This window comes from Vigna angularis, chromosome 9 (genome assembly GCF_016808095.1).
Source record: "Vigna angularis cultivar LongXiaoDou No.4 chromosome 9, ASM1680809v1, whole genome shotgun sequence".
NCBI classification, from domain to species: Eukaryota; Viridiplantae; Streptophyta; class Magnoliopsida; order Fabales; family Fabaceae; genus Vigna; species Vigna angularis.
In genome coordinates, this window is record NC_068978.1 from 2,095,763 (window position 1) to 2,111,048 (window position 15,286).

The following is a 15,286-nucleotide window of genomic DNA, read 5'->3' on the forward strand; positions in this document are numbered from 1 at the left end:
GTTTGTAAACATTTAAAAAAAAAGGTAAGACAACTTTAAATAAATCTAACAAACCTAGAGACCAAATTAGGTATTAAACTTTTTTTTTAATTGAATAATTTTATATTTCTAAATTCAAACAAAATTTTATTTATATATAAATGTTATACTAATATTTTTATTAAAATTTATATTTTTATTATATATGTTTAATAAATTAAAGAAAATTCTATGAAAAAATTTTATTTAACCTTTAATTTTTTTACTGAGATTTTACGTAGATATATAAACTATTGATTGATTGAATTTGGATAAAATGAATGTTCAATTCAATACAAAAATTAGTTGGATAAAGTTTATGTATTTTTTTATTCATATTAATTGATTATTAATAAAATTAGATTGATTGGTCAATTCAATCACATTTTTTAAATATTTTATTAAAATTTGTAATTTTTAACTCTGCAATGATTGAACCAATACATTATAAAGTTGGAGTAGGAATCAAAACAAAAAACATAATATGACAGCTTCTCATGCAGTATTCATTTTATCCAAGATAGTTACATATCACATCATTTCTGTCATGTTTTAATTGTATAATATGTCAATCCAACAATTCTTAAAATGATTAAACCTTTGTGAATTTATCTACGGAATAATTTTTCAAAGAAAAATTCCAGAAAGAAAAATATCATATTATACAACTTACAGAGTTTAATAATTATTATATCATCATGCATACCTTGTGAATGGAAGTAGGTGAGATTAGAACCTTGAAAAGTATCTATGAAAAAGCAATTGTTGAAGAATGTGCTGCATTGTCTCATTCAGCTATATATACACAGAATAATTATACAAGATAATGGTTATGGAAAAAAGAACTTTTACTTTCTCAGTCAAATGATGATAAATTATAGTTTCTACAGGGGAATTAAAAATATATTATTTATTTGGATAATTTTATTTTTGACAATCAATACAATATTGTTGTTTAATTTCAATATATACAAACTCTAAATAAATATTGAAAAGAAAATTGAAAATCAATACTTTATTAAAAATCTCGTAAAGAAATCATTTTGAAACGTTTTTTTTAGTACCGAGTTAATGTAAAATAATTTGGAAATAAATAAATGATGGATCTTAATATATAATATAAAAATTGTATTAGCTCTCCAAACAAACAAAAATTAGTAGTTGACTAACTTTCTAATCAAAATTCAATAATTACATGAGTCATTATACACTTTATTGTCAATGTTTATTATTTTCTATTTTTATTTAATTTATTTCTCTTTGAAAGAACATGAATGATTAATTGTTTATAAAACTATTTCTTTATATTTCACAAAGAAATGTAGTGTGTAATGGTGATGAGTTACTTGGTTCTTTCAGGAGAATGAAGCGATGAAGCACTAGTGCAGAAAAGGCCTTTAACGTTACCCTTTAGACGTTCGATTCTCGAACATCTAACGTAAAAAATGACTGGTACTATTTTTCGTAAATAAAACAATCATATAGACGTCTGTTCTGGAAGGAACAGACGTCTAAAGCCATAGAGACGTATGATGTGGGGGAACAAATTCTATGTACTCATTTTTTAAATCTAAAAAGTCACTTTTTAACTCTATTTAGACGTCAGATCCCGCCAATCCGACTTCTACAGCCATATAGACGTCCGATGTGGGGGAACCGACTTCTATATACTCATTTTTTAAATCTAAAAAGTCACTTTTTAACTCCATTTAGACGTCTGATCCCACCAATCCGATTTCTACATCCATATAGACGTCCGATGTGGGGGGAACCGACTTCTATATACTCATTTTTGAAATCTAAAAAGTCACTTTTTAACTCCATTTAGACGTCTGATCCCGCCAATCCGACTTTTACAGCCATATAGACGTCCGATGTGGGGGGAACCAACTTCTATATACTCATTTCTAAAATTTAAAAAGTTACTTTTTAACTCCATTTAGATGTCAGATCCCGCCAATCCGACTTTTACAGCCATATAGACATCAGATGTTGGGGAACCGACTTCTATATACTCATTTTTTAAAATCTAAAATGTCATTTTTTAACTCCATTTGGACGTCCGATCTCGCCAATCCGACTTCTACAGCCATATAGACATCCGATGTGGGGGATTCGACTTCTTACTCATTTTTGAAATCTAAAAAGTCACTTTTTAACTCCATTTAAACGTCCGATCCCGCTAATCCGACTTCTACAGCCATATAGACGTCCGATGTGGGAGAAACCAACTTCTATATACTCATTTTTTAAATCTAAAAAGTTACTTTTTAACTCTATTTATACGTCTGATCTTGTCAATCTGACTTCTACAGAGTGGGTGGAACCGACTTCTATATACTCATTTTTGAAATCTAAAAAGTCACATTTTAACTCCATTTAGACGTCCGATCCAGCCAATCCAACTTCTACAACCATATAGACGTCTGGTGTGGGGGAACCGACTTCTATATGGCTACATTAAGACACCACGAACGCGAGGCAGTAGTTACACGCACTTAATGTTCATCATCTTTCTCGTGTTTTCTCTCTACGGGTTACGCTTTTAAGGTTCGTTTTCTCACTTTTGCATCGTTTTAAATTAATTGTACTTCGATTACATCTCTCTTTGATGCATTATCTTTCATTTGAATCGATTAAAATGCGTTTTCGTTGGGTTTTGGTGCATTTTTGCTCGTGTCCTTGGGCGGCGTTCTTGGAAAGCGATTTCTTGCATTTTGCACTCCTCCAATTCTCTTCACTACGTTTTTAAAACCATCCAATACAAAAAGAACGTACAATACATTTTCTTCAACTAAAATATAAAGTTGTAAACTTAAATCACCATGAGCTAGGAACAACTCGAGAGGCCTCAAGCGAAAAAAGATACAATCAAATACAACAACGTTTTAGACGTCTGATATATAATGTCAGACGTTTATATAAACGTCTGACCTGTATGGATCGGACGTCTATATGGACGTTTGACCTATTGGGTTTGACGTCTCATTAACGTCACTCATATAGACGTCGGACAGAGATCAGACGTTAAAAGTCCAAAGTAACATACGTCTAAAGTCCTTTCTGCACTAGTGAAGACAAAGTGTCAAATCATAATTTATATAAAACTAATGGAATTGATTTTTTTTATTAAAATTATAATTTTAATTGTAATCTAATATCTTATCGTAAATAGTTTTCTTATGGTATAATAATGGAAAATGTTTTTGATTTTAATGTTGTATATGTCTTTTAAGATAAATAGTTAATTTAATATAATAAATATTGAAATAATCCATTGTTATAATAAAATAAATAAACTTTAACTTTATTATTTTTATTTAAATTTTAATTTAATTATGTTCATTATTAATAAACTTAAAAATAAAATAAATATATTAATATTTGTTATATCAAAGCAATTATATTTTAATGTATTAAAATTCCATCTTAAACTCTATTAAGTTTAAAATAAATATTTGAATTATTATAATTCTTTTTCTTTTTAATATATTAACTTTCTCTTGTTTGTATTATTATTATTATTATTATTATTATTATTATTATTATTATTATTATTATTATTATTATTATTATGTATTTACACTAACATATAATAGTGCAGGTGAAGATCATATAAAGTAAGATAATTTAAAAATCATATAAATAATGAAAGTTATTTATACGTACTTTTTTTTTTGTATTTTGCATAATTATTCTTCTTTTGCTTGAGTCTATGTCTTTGAAAAACTTTTTTATGTAAATTAATAAAAAATAGTGTAATACATAGATATTACTTTTGTAACTATTTTGCTTAATAGTAATTATGAACCATTACAATTAAGAGGTAATTTACTATCCTAAATATTTAACTTTAAATTTTTTTAATTTTTTTAATCTTATAGTTTTATAATATTATAGTATGATTTTATAATTATATAGTTTTATACTTTTATAATATTGTAATTTTATCATTTTGTTATAAAATGTTGTAATTTTATAATTAATAATTTCATAATTTTGTAATTTTATAATTTTTTCTCAATTTATCTCGGTAAAGAAAATGTTTCAAATAAAAATTTCTATTGAAGCAATGTTCCAAATGCAAAATTACAATGTTTTATCATCATGCAAAATCCCCTATGAATAATTGATGAAAAATGTGTTGAATTGTCTCATTCAGCTATATCTGCACTGGTTTCATAATATCTCTATATATAAAAGATATGACAATGGTGATGAAAAAAACAAAAATTTTTACTTACTCAGTTGGTGATACATTATCGTTTATGCACGCAGATTAAAAATATATTATTTATTTGGATAATTTCATTTTGAGTATAAATACAATAGTATTTTTTAACTTAAATACACACACACACACACATATATATATATATATATATATATATATATATATATATATATATATATATTCTGAATAAATATTTAAAAGAAAATTAAAAATGAATAAAAATTCTAAAATTCATTTCTTTTGTTCTTCGTCACGCAATATAATTATTATAACTATGAATAAAATATTAACATAATTTATTTATGGAAAATCTTCACTACGATTTATAAAAAAAGATTAAAAAATAATTATGAGGTGTTATTCTAAAGGTAGAGTATCGTGTATATATATATATATATATATATATATATATATATATATATATATATATATATATATATATATATATATATATATATATATATAAAAGAATCCTATCTATTCGGTATATAAATCTATACAAATTATAATAATATTTAAATTATAACTAACACAATATTTGATTGTGTAATATCTGTTAATAGAATATTTGACATATCTTAATTCAAGCAGAGAAATTGAATAAATATTCATATAATATTTATTATCATTATTGAGTTAGAAATTCCTTCTCAAATTCTATTGAATTTAAAAGGATAATGATACTTTGACAACATTTTTTTTACAACCTTTTAACATCATCTATGTGTCATTTTGTGATTGGTCCATGTTGGTGTTTATAATTATTATTATTGATTGTGGAGTAATTTTGGACCAATCACAGAATGACACGTAGATGATATTAAAATGTTGTCAAAATATCATTATCAAATTTAAAATGTTACCACATTAGTATTTTTTTCAACTTTTATTGATTTTATAGAAGAATTTCGAACACACAAATATATTATTATATTAAATACTGATATTAAAAATAAAATTTACATAAAAAGTTTCGATTCTTATATTTTATTTTATTCTTTGTAAATGTTATTCTCACTTTAAAATTTCTTAATTATCTTGTTTTATTAATATTTGAAAGACTTTGTTATATTGTGACAATAGTCTATAGCCTAATCTATTCACACCAATAGATGATAATTGAAAAAGATAAACAACATAGAAGAGAAAAGAAGGTACAATAAGCTAGTATTCAAAAGAAAACATACTACCATTGACTCTAGACTTAATTATTCGGATACATGTTTTCACATATGTGCACTCGTAGTAGTATCTATACTTTATAGAGTTCTAAACACAAGGGTTAACACCCTATTACTCACGAGGTTAGTCTCTTTATACCTAAACCAAATGTCTAGGAAAAAATCTCTTGTCATTCTCTCTTCCATTCCATTCATCTCTATATGAGTTTAATAACTAGTTGAATATTAGGATACCCACTTTTAGAACTCTCATGTATCAAAGCATACACCAAACAAAACCACAACCAATTTTTTCTTTGGATCAGTTCCAACCATTCTCGAATAGATACTACAAACTAGTCATCACATTAATATTCAGAACACAACCTTTAAACAACATAACTAGAAAAACACATACGATAATTAGTGTTAGACTTTGTTAGTCTCGCTCAACAAGTAGTACTTAAAAGTATACTCGTCTAGAGATTACATAGCTTGCTCAACAAGATCATCCCTAAATCTCAAAAGGCTTAAATATCACAAAAGTTGCCCAACGAGACATTTTTGCCGAGCCACTATTAAGTCAACAAGAATATTCTTTGCCAGTGACCACTAAGTCAGTATCTTTCTAACTTTGAGCTTGCCCACGAACCATATTACCATCCAACAAAGGTTAAGTCAGTGAATCCTCTGACTTTGATTTCACTCAACAAGAATATTCGTCCAAAGATAACTAAGTTAGTAGTTCCCCGACTCTAGCCTTGCCTCACGAATTAAACATAGCAAGAATTCAATCACCTTATCACTAAAGATGATTCAACTTCCTAATCTTAACTCAATAAACCAAATATCATCAAATAACTCAATTTCACAATTCAACTACCATACAAGCCTACAATTAGTAATTAAAATTTGTCCATCAATTAAAATCAAAGTAACTAGTTTTCCTTACCTTATAGATGACTAGTAAGCTCTAAGGTCTTAAGATAGCTTCACATGCACAAAAAACGTTATATGCTCCTACAAACAACAGGAATATGATCAAGGTACACAGTTACAACCACCTATTAATAGAGAGTCTTATAAAAGACTCAAAAGTCACATACAAGCTTAGACAACTCACATACTTGAAAGAATGTACAAATTAAGAAAAATAGAATAAATCAACTTTCTCTTTTGCAAAAACTAATTGGTTGAAGTAGAAGACATTGCCTCAAAGATCACTTATGCAATCTCTAATCTTCAAACAGATGAATAGGGAGTCAAAATTCTTAGAAAGAAGGTAAAGATCTATTAGAGAAAGAGTTTTTATATAGATGATGTGTTTTTAAGTAATAAAATTTGTTAATAGAAATTCTATTTATATTTTGGACTTTTAATATTAAAATAATAGAGTATCATTATTTAAAACATGTTATCACCTCAAAGACACTATTTTCTAGGCTCTTACATTCTCTCCAACAACAAAAATTTTGACCTCCAAAATTGAACTTACTAGGAAATAGATGAGGGTATGACTTCTTCATATCCTTTTCTAACTCCCAAGTAAAGTCACCTCTTTTCCTTCACAGATTACTTTGAGGATAATAAGCAAAACCCATCCTGAGCTCGCTACTCAAAGATTGTTGTAGTGTCTACCAAAATCTAGAAGTAAACCTAAGATTAATACTTGAGCCACTCCATGCAATCTTACTATCTCCTCGATATACAACTATGCTAGCTTGATCATAGACATCCCATATTAATGACTAGAAAATGAACATTCTTCATTGGCTTATCTACTATCACCCAAATTCAATCATGATTACACATAACCTTGGAAAATGAGTAACAAAATCTTTAACTATGCTCTCCCATTATCTATCTGTCTGCTACAACATCTCATCAGACCTCTAATATTTTACTTTTGCTCTTTGATAAGTCAAGCAAAAGGCTACAAACTTAATTACATCAACCTCGTTGCTAAAAATCATAACACAAATTTACTTATTATTATATTATAAACATGCTGTAAATACAATATAATCAAATCTTGGAAAAAATTTCCATAGTAACTTAATAAACTTTAAACATATAATTTATATTCCAATATAATTTATTTGAATGTTAGTTTTATAGCTTTAACATAGATGATCTCCTATCCATATTATTTGATCCTCTCCTTTTTATCATACTTTCCTAATTCTTGGAATATTGTAAAAAAATGGTTTACTTTTTCTTCGGTGCAAGAAACTTGAAACTAAATCAACTTTTTGGCAAAAGAATGGATTTGGAAGTTAGTTCAGTGAATAGTCGCTACAATGCTGTATGAATTTAATTTCCTGATATGACTGAGTTTATTTTGCTGATATAAATTCAAAATCACTCCATGCAATATCATGAAAGCATCCACACCCTTCCAAACAGATACACAAAGTGTAGGAAGGACCACTCTGTAAAAGTTCCCACAACCTTCCAAAATTCCAATTGCTTAATTTTCTTTCGTTTATTTGTTCTCTTTTTCCTATCCATAAACTTATTGTAATTGTACCGTAAGATCGGTCTGTCTTTTTTTTTAATGTTGCTGCAAACAAAGATTTTAGGAGGAATTCTTGCTGCAGCTGGCCCAATATTCAGCTACCAGCTTAGAGAATGAAGAGTCGGTGTCCATTAGTCTCGAAGGCTCATCATATTCCAACATTTTCCCTATGAAACCATACAAAATATATTAGAGAACTAACTGAGTAAGCAGTGTATCCAAAAAGGAGGAAAAAAGAATGAAAGAAGATACCATAGGAGAGGACCATAACCATATCACTGTCTATAACAGTGGGAACCCTGTGAGCCACTGTAATAACTGTGCATGCTTCAAACTCTTGTCTGATAATTCTTTGTAGAATTGCATCTGTGGCAGAGTCAATGGAGGCAGTGGCTTCATCCAGAACAAGAATTCTGTTCCTCTTTAGCAGTACTCTTCCAAGACAAAACAGTTGCCGTTGTCCCAAGCTCCAATTTCCACCTTCATCACTCACTGTATAATCATTCTCAATCAGACTTCAATGCCTAATTTGTTCCAAAATCTTAATTTATGAATCAAAGACTTTTATTTTGGAAAAACAACTTGCAAGTTCAAATATCATGCCTCATGATTTTTAACCTGAAAAGAGTAAAGCTGCAATATATTTTTGCCAAAGGCTGCTGAGAGAATTCGCCAGAAAATTCCCATACCAGATCTGTGGCTCTAAGTAGGTTAAGCTTACTCACCCTGAGAGTCTAAGAGATTTGGAAGATGGCTGATAGTTTCCTTAAGCTGACATTTCTCTAAAGCCTATGTACAAATGAAACATAATCAAACACTTGTTTAGTACAAGCTCAAACAAAACTTAAAGGTGTTAAAAAAACAATTTTTAACAGCCGAACGTGTCCATTTACCTTCCATATCTGATCATCTGAATACAGGCCTAAAGGGTCCAAGTTGGTTCTGATGCTGCCCTTGAAAAGAGTTGGTTCCTGAGGGATGATGCTTAGTTTCATTCTCAAATCCTTCAACCCCATTGAGCATATGTTAATCCCATCTATGAGAATGTCACCGCTTGCTGGCTCAACTAAGCGAAACAAAGCACTTATGAGTGTACTCTTTCCACTTCCAGTTCTTCCTACAACTCCCACTCTACTCCCTTCTCTAAACGTGCAAGTGATACCCTTAAGCACTAATGGAGCATTCGGACGGTATCTAATCTGAGACCAGCGAAGGAAAATAGCCATCACAAAGAAGAAGATTTATCCATTTGACAGTATTAAAATAAAGAAAAAAAGAATGAAAGACAAAGATGAAAGTTTACTTCTAAGGCTTGAAGGTCAATCCTGCCTTTGGAAGGCCATGAAGATGGAGGTTGGTGGTCCTTCACAATAGCAGGAGGCTCTGACGGTAGGTGAACGAATTGCTTGATTCTTTCAACAGAGATAAGATAGTTTAATAGGTTGCAATACCATCGAGTCCAAAATATATATGAATATGTCAAGGATAATGCGTAAGAGAGAGATAGTCCCACAAGACCTGCATAATCCAAGAAAATTTTGAACAGTTAAAAGCTTGTTAATAACATGCAAAAGTTTTATCTTGCTGATTAAGCTGTGAAGTAATATTACCTGAGGACACGTATCCCTGAGGAAATAGAACAAGTAGCAAAGTGGAAGTGATGACTGTCAAATTTTGAAGTGCTTCAATCCTCAAAAGTAACCATTCCGTGGCCACATTAGAATGAAAAAACAGTGTTGCGTCTGTGTCTACAAGCTTTAAGTAGTTTTTAAAAAATCTTTCTACCATATCGAATGCTCTCACAGTAACAACACCAAGTGATGTTTCAGCTGCAAAATTCATCACAGGAGCTTTCGTGGTTCCATTGATCCTCATTAATTCCCTTGACGAGGCTTGATAATATTCCTTTCATGGAGGAGAAGATTTGGAAAAATTTAGCTGAGTTAAGCAGGGGACGAGAAATAAAAAACTAAATTTTTTTTAAAGTGGCTAAACCTGAACATATTTTGATGCAACTATTGCAGGAATGGCAACAATGAGAACTGGCCATGTTACTAAAACCATTAGACCAATAGCCACCAAAATTTCAATTGGTACACATGTTACAAAGGATATCGAATAAGGTATGTCAAAATCCAAAGTACTTAAATCTGATGAAGCCTGCAAGAGAGAAAAAGTGGATCAAAATTTTGAATATGACTAAATGTTAATAATGATCAACACAGGGAAATTGTTTATTTTTTTTTTCCATTGGGAAATGAAATCTTAATCTTACTCTTGTTAAAATCCTTCCTATGGGGGTTGAGTCAAAGAACAGCATAGGAGCATTGAAGATAGCAGTATTGAAACTTGTGAAGAAAGCTTTGGAAGCATTTAATCCAAGGTAAGAGGTCAAGAGAGCCCTTATATATACAAACGCAGCACCAGAAAATGAAATTAATGAGTACAACCCAACCAAGAAGGCACTAGTTATTTTTGGAATATCAATGGCTAAAGCAAGCCAAACCGTTGATGCAGTCTGCAAAGCAACAAAAGCACATTGTGCCAAAATTATATAAAACAGCATCAATGGACCCCTGGAAAAGGAAATATAATCCCAGAATGTCTTGAAGCCGACATCACCAATCTCTTTTTCTTCTTCTTGTGTAAGTTGCATCCCAAGTTGACCCTCCGTAGAAATCTCCCCCTCGCTTTGATTTTTATAAACATCTTGAGACTCTTGTCTATGAGTTCGGTTCTCATTATTCTGATCCAACTCTGTAATTGCTTCCTTGTGAGCGCTCACAAGTTGTTCAAAGGCAGTCCCAGTTGTTAAGAGATTCTCATACTTTCCTGATTCAGTAACTTTTCCACCTTTCATTACCTAGAATTGGAGTCAAAAAAATATGGAGTTAATTATACACAAATGTAATGTAATAGGCATCCAAATGATGTACTTTACCAGGATTGTATCAACTTCTGAGAGAAACTCTACTTGATGTGTCACTAGAATGACTGTTTTTTCTCTTAGAGCCGTCATTACGCAGTCCTGTAACCATATAAATGCAAGTGGTTTGATTCAATGAAGTGGAAAAAACAGTTCCACTGAAGTTAAGAATCTAATAGTTATAGTTTCTTTACTTTGAAAAGGATAGCAGCAGTGTGAGCATCAACTGCACTGAAAGGGTCATCGAGGAGATAAATGTCAGCATCATTGTAGACAGCACGAGCTAGTTGAATCCTTTGCTTTTGTCCTCCACTCATGTTAATCCCTCGCTGACCTATTTCTGTAAGATCACCATGACTAAAATCATTGATATCCTTATCCAAGGCACAAACTTTAATGGCACTCTCGTATCTTGTTTTCTCCATTGGCTTGCCGAAGAGTATATTCTCTCGAACCGTCCCACTTTGTATCCAAGAAGTTTGAGAAACATATGCTATGTTGCCGAACACATTGACCTATTTTCCATCATTCAGAAATTTCATAGAGAAAATAGACAATTAAATACAAAGAATATCAGCATGAATGACATGAGAACATAAAGCTAAACTTGTTTTCCTTAACTCACAGTTCCTGATATCTTGGGAATCTCTCCTAATACTGCATACAAAAGAGATGATTTTCCAGCTCCAACTGGCCCACAAATTGCAATTTTCTGTCCCCATTTGATTTCTAAATTCACATCTCTTAGAGTTGGGGACACTGATTCATGGTCCCAAATGAAGTTGCCACCTTGGATTTCTACCGCATTTATTGAACTTCGGTTATAGCTTTTGTTACCATCACTGGTATCTAGTTCTTCGTCAAACAAAAAGGTATTGAGACGATCAAAAGATACCTTAACTTGGATCAGAACAGATAGAGCCTCCGGAATCATTCGAACAGGTTCTGACAAGTTCCTCAACGTTGCAAGAACTGTAAATATGGTCCCGGCATTTAATGGAGCACTATTGAAAACAGCACAACCCAGGAAAACAACAGCAGAAACGATGGTAGGAGACATCCAATATAAAAATGATCCATAAGCTTTCAACACATGTGCCTTAGATAGCCAAATGAACTCTTTCGCACGTAGGTTCTCAACCAAACTCTTGAAGTTGTCTTCCCAGGACTGTAACTTGATGATTTTCACGCTATTTAGAATTTCTGAAGTTGCTCTAAGACGCTCATCCTGTGAAATCATGAACTGTGCCATGCACTTTTGTAGGATCTTGGCAAATGGCACATTGATAAGTCCACATATAAGAAGAGGGACTAAACCAGGAAGTGCACCTACTCCCACAACTCCATACAGGACACTGATAGATAGAAGAAGTTGCAATGTAGATGCCCATGTTTGGTGAAACCACCATGGAAATTCTCCCATGCGATATGCATCAACAGCAATGTAATTCACAATTTCACCTGTTGAGTGTCTTGTCCTTGCTGAGTTTGAAAGCTTTAGTTGTTTTTCATACACTGCAACCATCAGAGCTGATCTCATCTTCAACCCCGACCTCCTGGTACAAAAAAACCAGTGTCTCTGTGACACAGAATCAACCACTTTGGAGAGAATAAGAAAACCCACTATGGTAAGACCTTCTCTGAGATCTGTCTCCCCGGAATCCCTACGATTTGAAAAGTTGACAAAAGCATAGAGTATTAAAGGAGAAACAGTCACAGCAATGGTTCTGAGCAATGCGTAAACAGATATTAATATGTTCTCTTTTAAGTGAGTTCTAACAATGGACCAAAACACCAAGTTCTTGGTGTTGTTCTTGCTTCTCTCCCTCGCTAGGGATTGCCATGCATGCATGAAGTTTTGGTGGGACAGGTGTGCCTTATCTTCAGAAAGAATGGAAGGGATGTCTTCAAGAGATAGAGGCCTTGAGTAACCCAAACTGAGTAAGGAGTTAACCCAAGAGAAAGTCAACTTGCTCAGAAAGGAAGCACGACCTAGTCCTGTTTCTTCCGAGTCAACTTCCCGAGCTAACAACGGTTCAGATAAACTTTTTGGCACATTTTGAATGACAAAGCAACCAAGGTTTTGGAAGGCACAGAAGAGAAGAAGCGTGTGTAAGAGCCATAGTAGGACATCGAAAATTTCTATTGCATGCTTTCTAAAAAGAATTTCAATGTGGAGAGCCGAAACTAGTGCAAAGGAACATGCCCACCAGACAGAGTTTAGAACTTTGATCCATTTGTGTCCCTGAACAAGCAATGAAACTGCTAAAGAAGTCCAAACAAATCCTCGTACAACGCATGCTAACCAGCTGAGGTGGTTAGCCATGGAGTTCCCAGTTTTGGCTACGAAACTCCACAGGGCAATACTGTAAAACACAACACTAGTGATCGCACAACAGATAGAGACAAAAAGGAAAAACCTGCTTTTGGTATGACTTCCATTTATAAAATTTCTTCTGATTAAACTGACAATGGTGGAAGCGTAGAAGACACAGAGAAAAATTAAATTTATAGTGTCTATTGTGCTCCTTTGTGAACAGAAAGAAGTGAACTGAAAATGCTTCAGACAAATCCATGAGAAATCATCAGCGTATCCAGTAAAAATCTCCATGATCATCATCAAAGAATGATCAAAAGTTTTACACGCAGCAATGGGAAACTTTAGAAGAAGCTATGCAAATCAAAAAGGTCAAAAGAACTAGACAAAAGGTAGCTTCCACAGTCGGTTGTTGTGCGGCACTAATGGTGCAGAGAAGAAAGAAATGTTGGATACATGTTACTGAAAAGGGAAGAATTGACATATGTACCAAACCCTTGCAAAGGAAAACACTTTGACGTTTGATTTGAGTGGTTGGAGCATGGCAAACATTTGTACTTAAAAAATGTTGAAGATTGGATTTGACTGGTAGATATTTTTTACTTTTTGGAGCAGACACTTCAATTATAATATGTGCTTGAAGTGTTGACCTCAAAAGGATTGCATAATATAACGTGTTTAAAAGGTTAGAAACAGACAAAAAAAACTTTAGTAACATGAATTGATTTTAATATTTTGATTTGATTTAATAATTAAATAATTATGTAATTTGTGATACAATTTAAAGATTAAGGAGAACCGTTGTTATGATTTGCCAGTAATATCAAAATCTTTGACGCAACAGTGTCCTGTTATTATGATATAATAATAAGAAAGATCACGTTGAAGTACTGGTCAAATTAATTAAGTTTGATGTAAGAAATACAGAAATAAATATTTTAAATAAATTTTAATTATCAAACAAATTTAAAAAATAATATTTTGAAGAAAATAATTTTTCTTTTATATATAATAGACTTAATACCTATTTTGATTCCTCTCTAATTTTATAACTTTTGTTTGAAGTGGTCTAGATGTTCAAAGTGGTCTTAATTTTTAAAATTTTTGTTTTATTTAGTTTTTTTCCTGCGTTTAAATTTTTAACGCCATAATGTCCATTTTTTCTCCAGTGATTCACCATTCGTACATCTTCCATCTTCCTTAACTACCACATAACTACAGAGAGTTATTGCAAGCCACAATTATTCAAAATTGCAATCTATAGCCGAAATCGTAACCTTTCACGAGCACCCAAAATCGCCAATCACATCCTAAACCTGTAATTCTAAATTGCAATGTCACTTCACACCATCATAGATCTCCCTTTCCAAACCGCGACGAAGCTTAACTACATTCATCACGCACAAAGTCATTTGTCATCTTCTCCAAACAAGAAAATCATAATCGCAAGTTCATCGCTTCGTAGCGTCATAGAGAAGACCACCACAAAATCGCGTCTCCTCCACACACACTATGAACCTCCACGAAACGAACAACAACCTACAAATCGAAAACCCAAATTAGAAAACCCTAATATTTCACTGCCATGGGAAACCAAAAAATCCTAATTGATTCACTGTCATGAGAAACCAGAAAACCTTAATTGCTTCACTACCATGAGAAACCAAAAAACCTTAATAGCTTCACTGTCATGGGAAACCAGAAAACTCTAATTGCTTCTTTGTCATGGAAACCAGAAAACTCTAATTGTTTCATTGTCATGGGCAACCACGTCAGACAAAATGGCAACCACGTCATTCATTGAGCCATTAATGATTTAGACTCCATTAGGAAAAAAAATACTAAATTGAACAAAAATTACAAAAATTAGGACCATTTGAACAAAAATTATAAAAATTGGGACCCAACTGTCTTCGTTTTTGTTGAAAATCGTAGATGGGTTCCTTAATATTTTATATTTCAATTGGGTTCTTATTTTTAAAAAATTTATTCAATCTAATTTAATTTTTTATTTTTTATATATTTTTAAAAATAAATAAATTTTTGTTACATGTCAAAATGATATTGTCACGTGACAATGACGTGTTATTGTATTGATATCAATTTGTTCTCA

At 31.6% G+C, this 15,286-nt stretch overlaps 1 protein-coding gene across 1 annotated transcript; it reads right to left on the reverse strand.

Moving 5' to 3' along the window:
* Window positions 1-7,676: 7,676 nt before the first annotated feature.
* On the reverse strand, window positions 7,677-13,622 carry LOC108320575 (ABC transporter C family member 8). The gene is made up of 11 exons (XM_017552023.2): window positions 11,482-13,622; window positions 11,051-11,371; window positions 10,872-10,958; window positions 10,206-10,793; window positions 9,926-10,090; window positions 9,541-9,835; window positions 9,234-9,448; window positions 8,824-9,129; window positions 8,656-8,719; window positions 8,183-8,422; window positions 7,677-8,097 (listed from the first exon to the last, which is right to left on the reverse strand). Exons 1-11 carry the CDS (start codon window positions 13,474-13,476, stop codon window positions 7,991-7,993), a joined length of 4,383 nt encoding a protein of 1,460 aa, XP_017407512.2. The 5' UTR covers window positions 13,477-13,622; the 3' UTR covers window positions 7,677-7,990.
* Window positions 13,623-15,286: the final 1,664 nt, after the last annotated feature.

Coding starts and splice junctions, on each gene's coding strand:
- LOC108320575 (XM_017552023.2), bottom strand. CDS start 13,476: ATGATGATCATGGAGATTTTTACTGGATACGCTGATGATTTCTCATGG. Junction 11,372..11,481: donor TTCCCAAGATATCAGGAACT/GTGAGTTAAGGA, acceptor GATGGAAAATAG/GTCAATGTGTTCGGCAACAT. Junction 10,794..10,871: donor CAGAAGTTGATACAATCCTG/GTAAAGTACATC, acceptor CTCCAATTCTAG/GTAATGAAAGGTGGAAAAGT.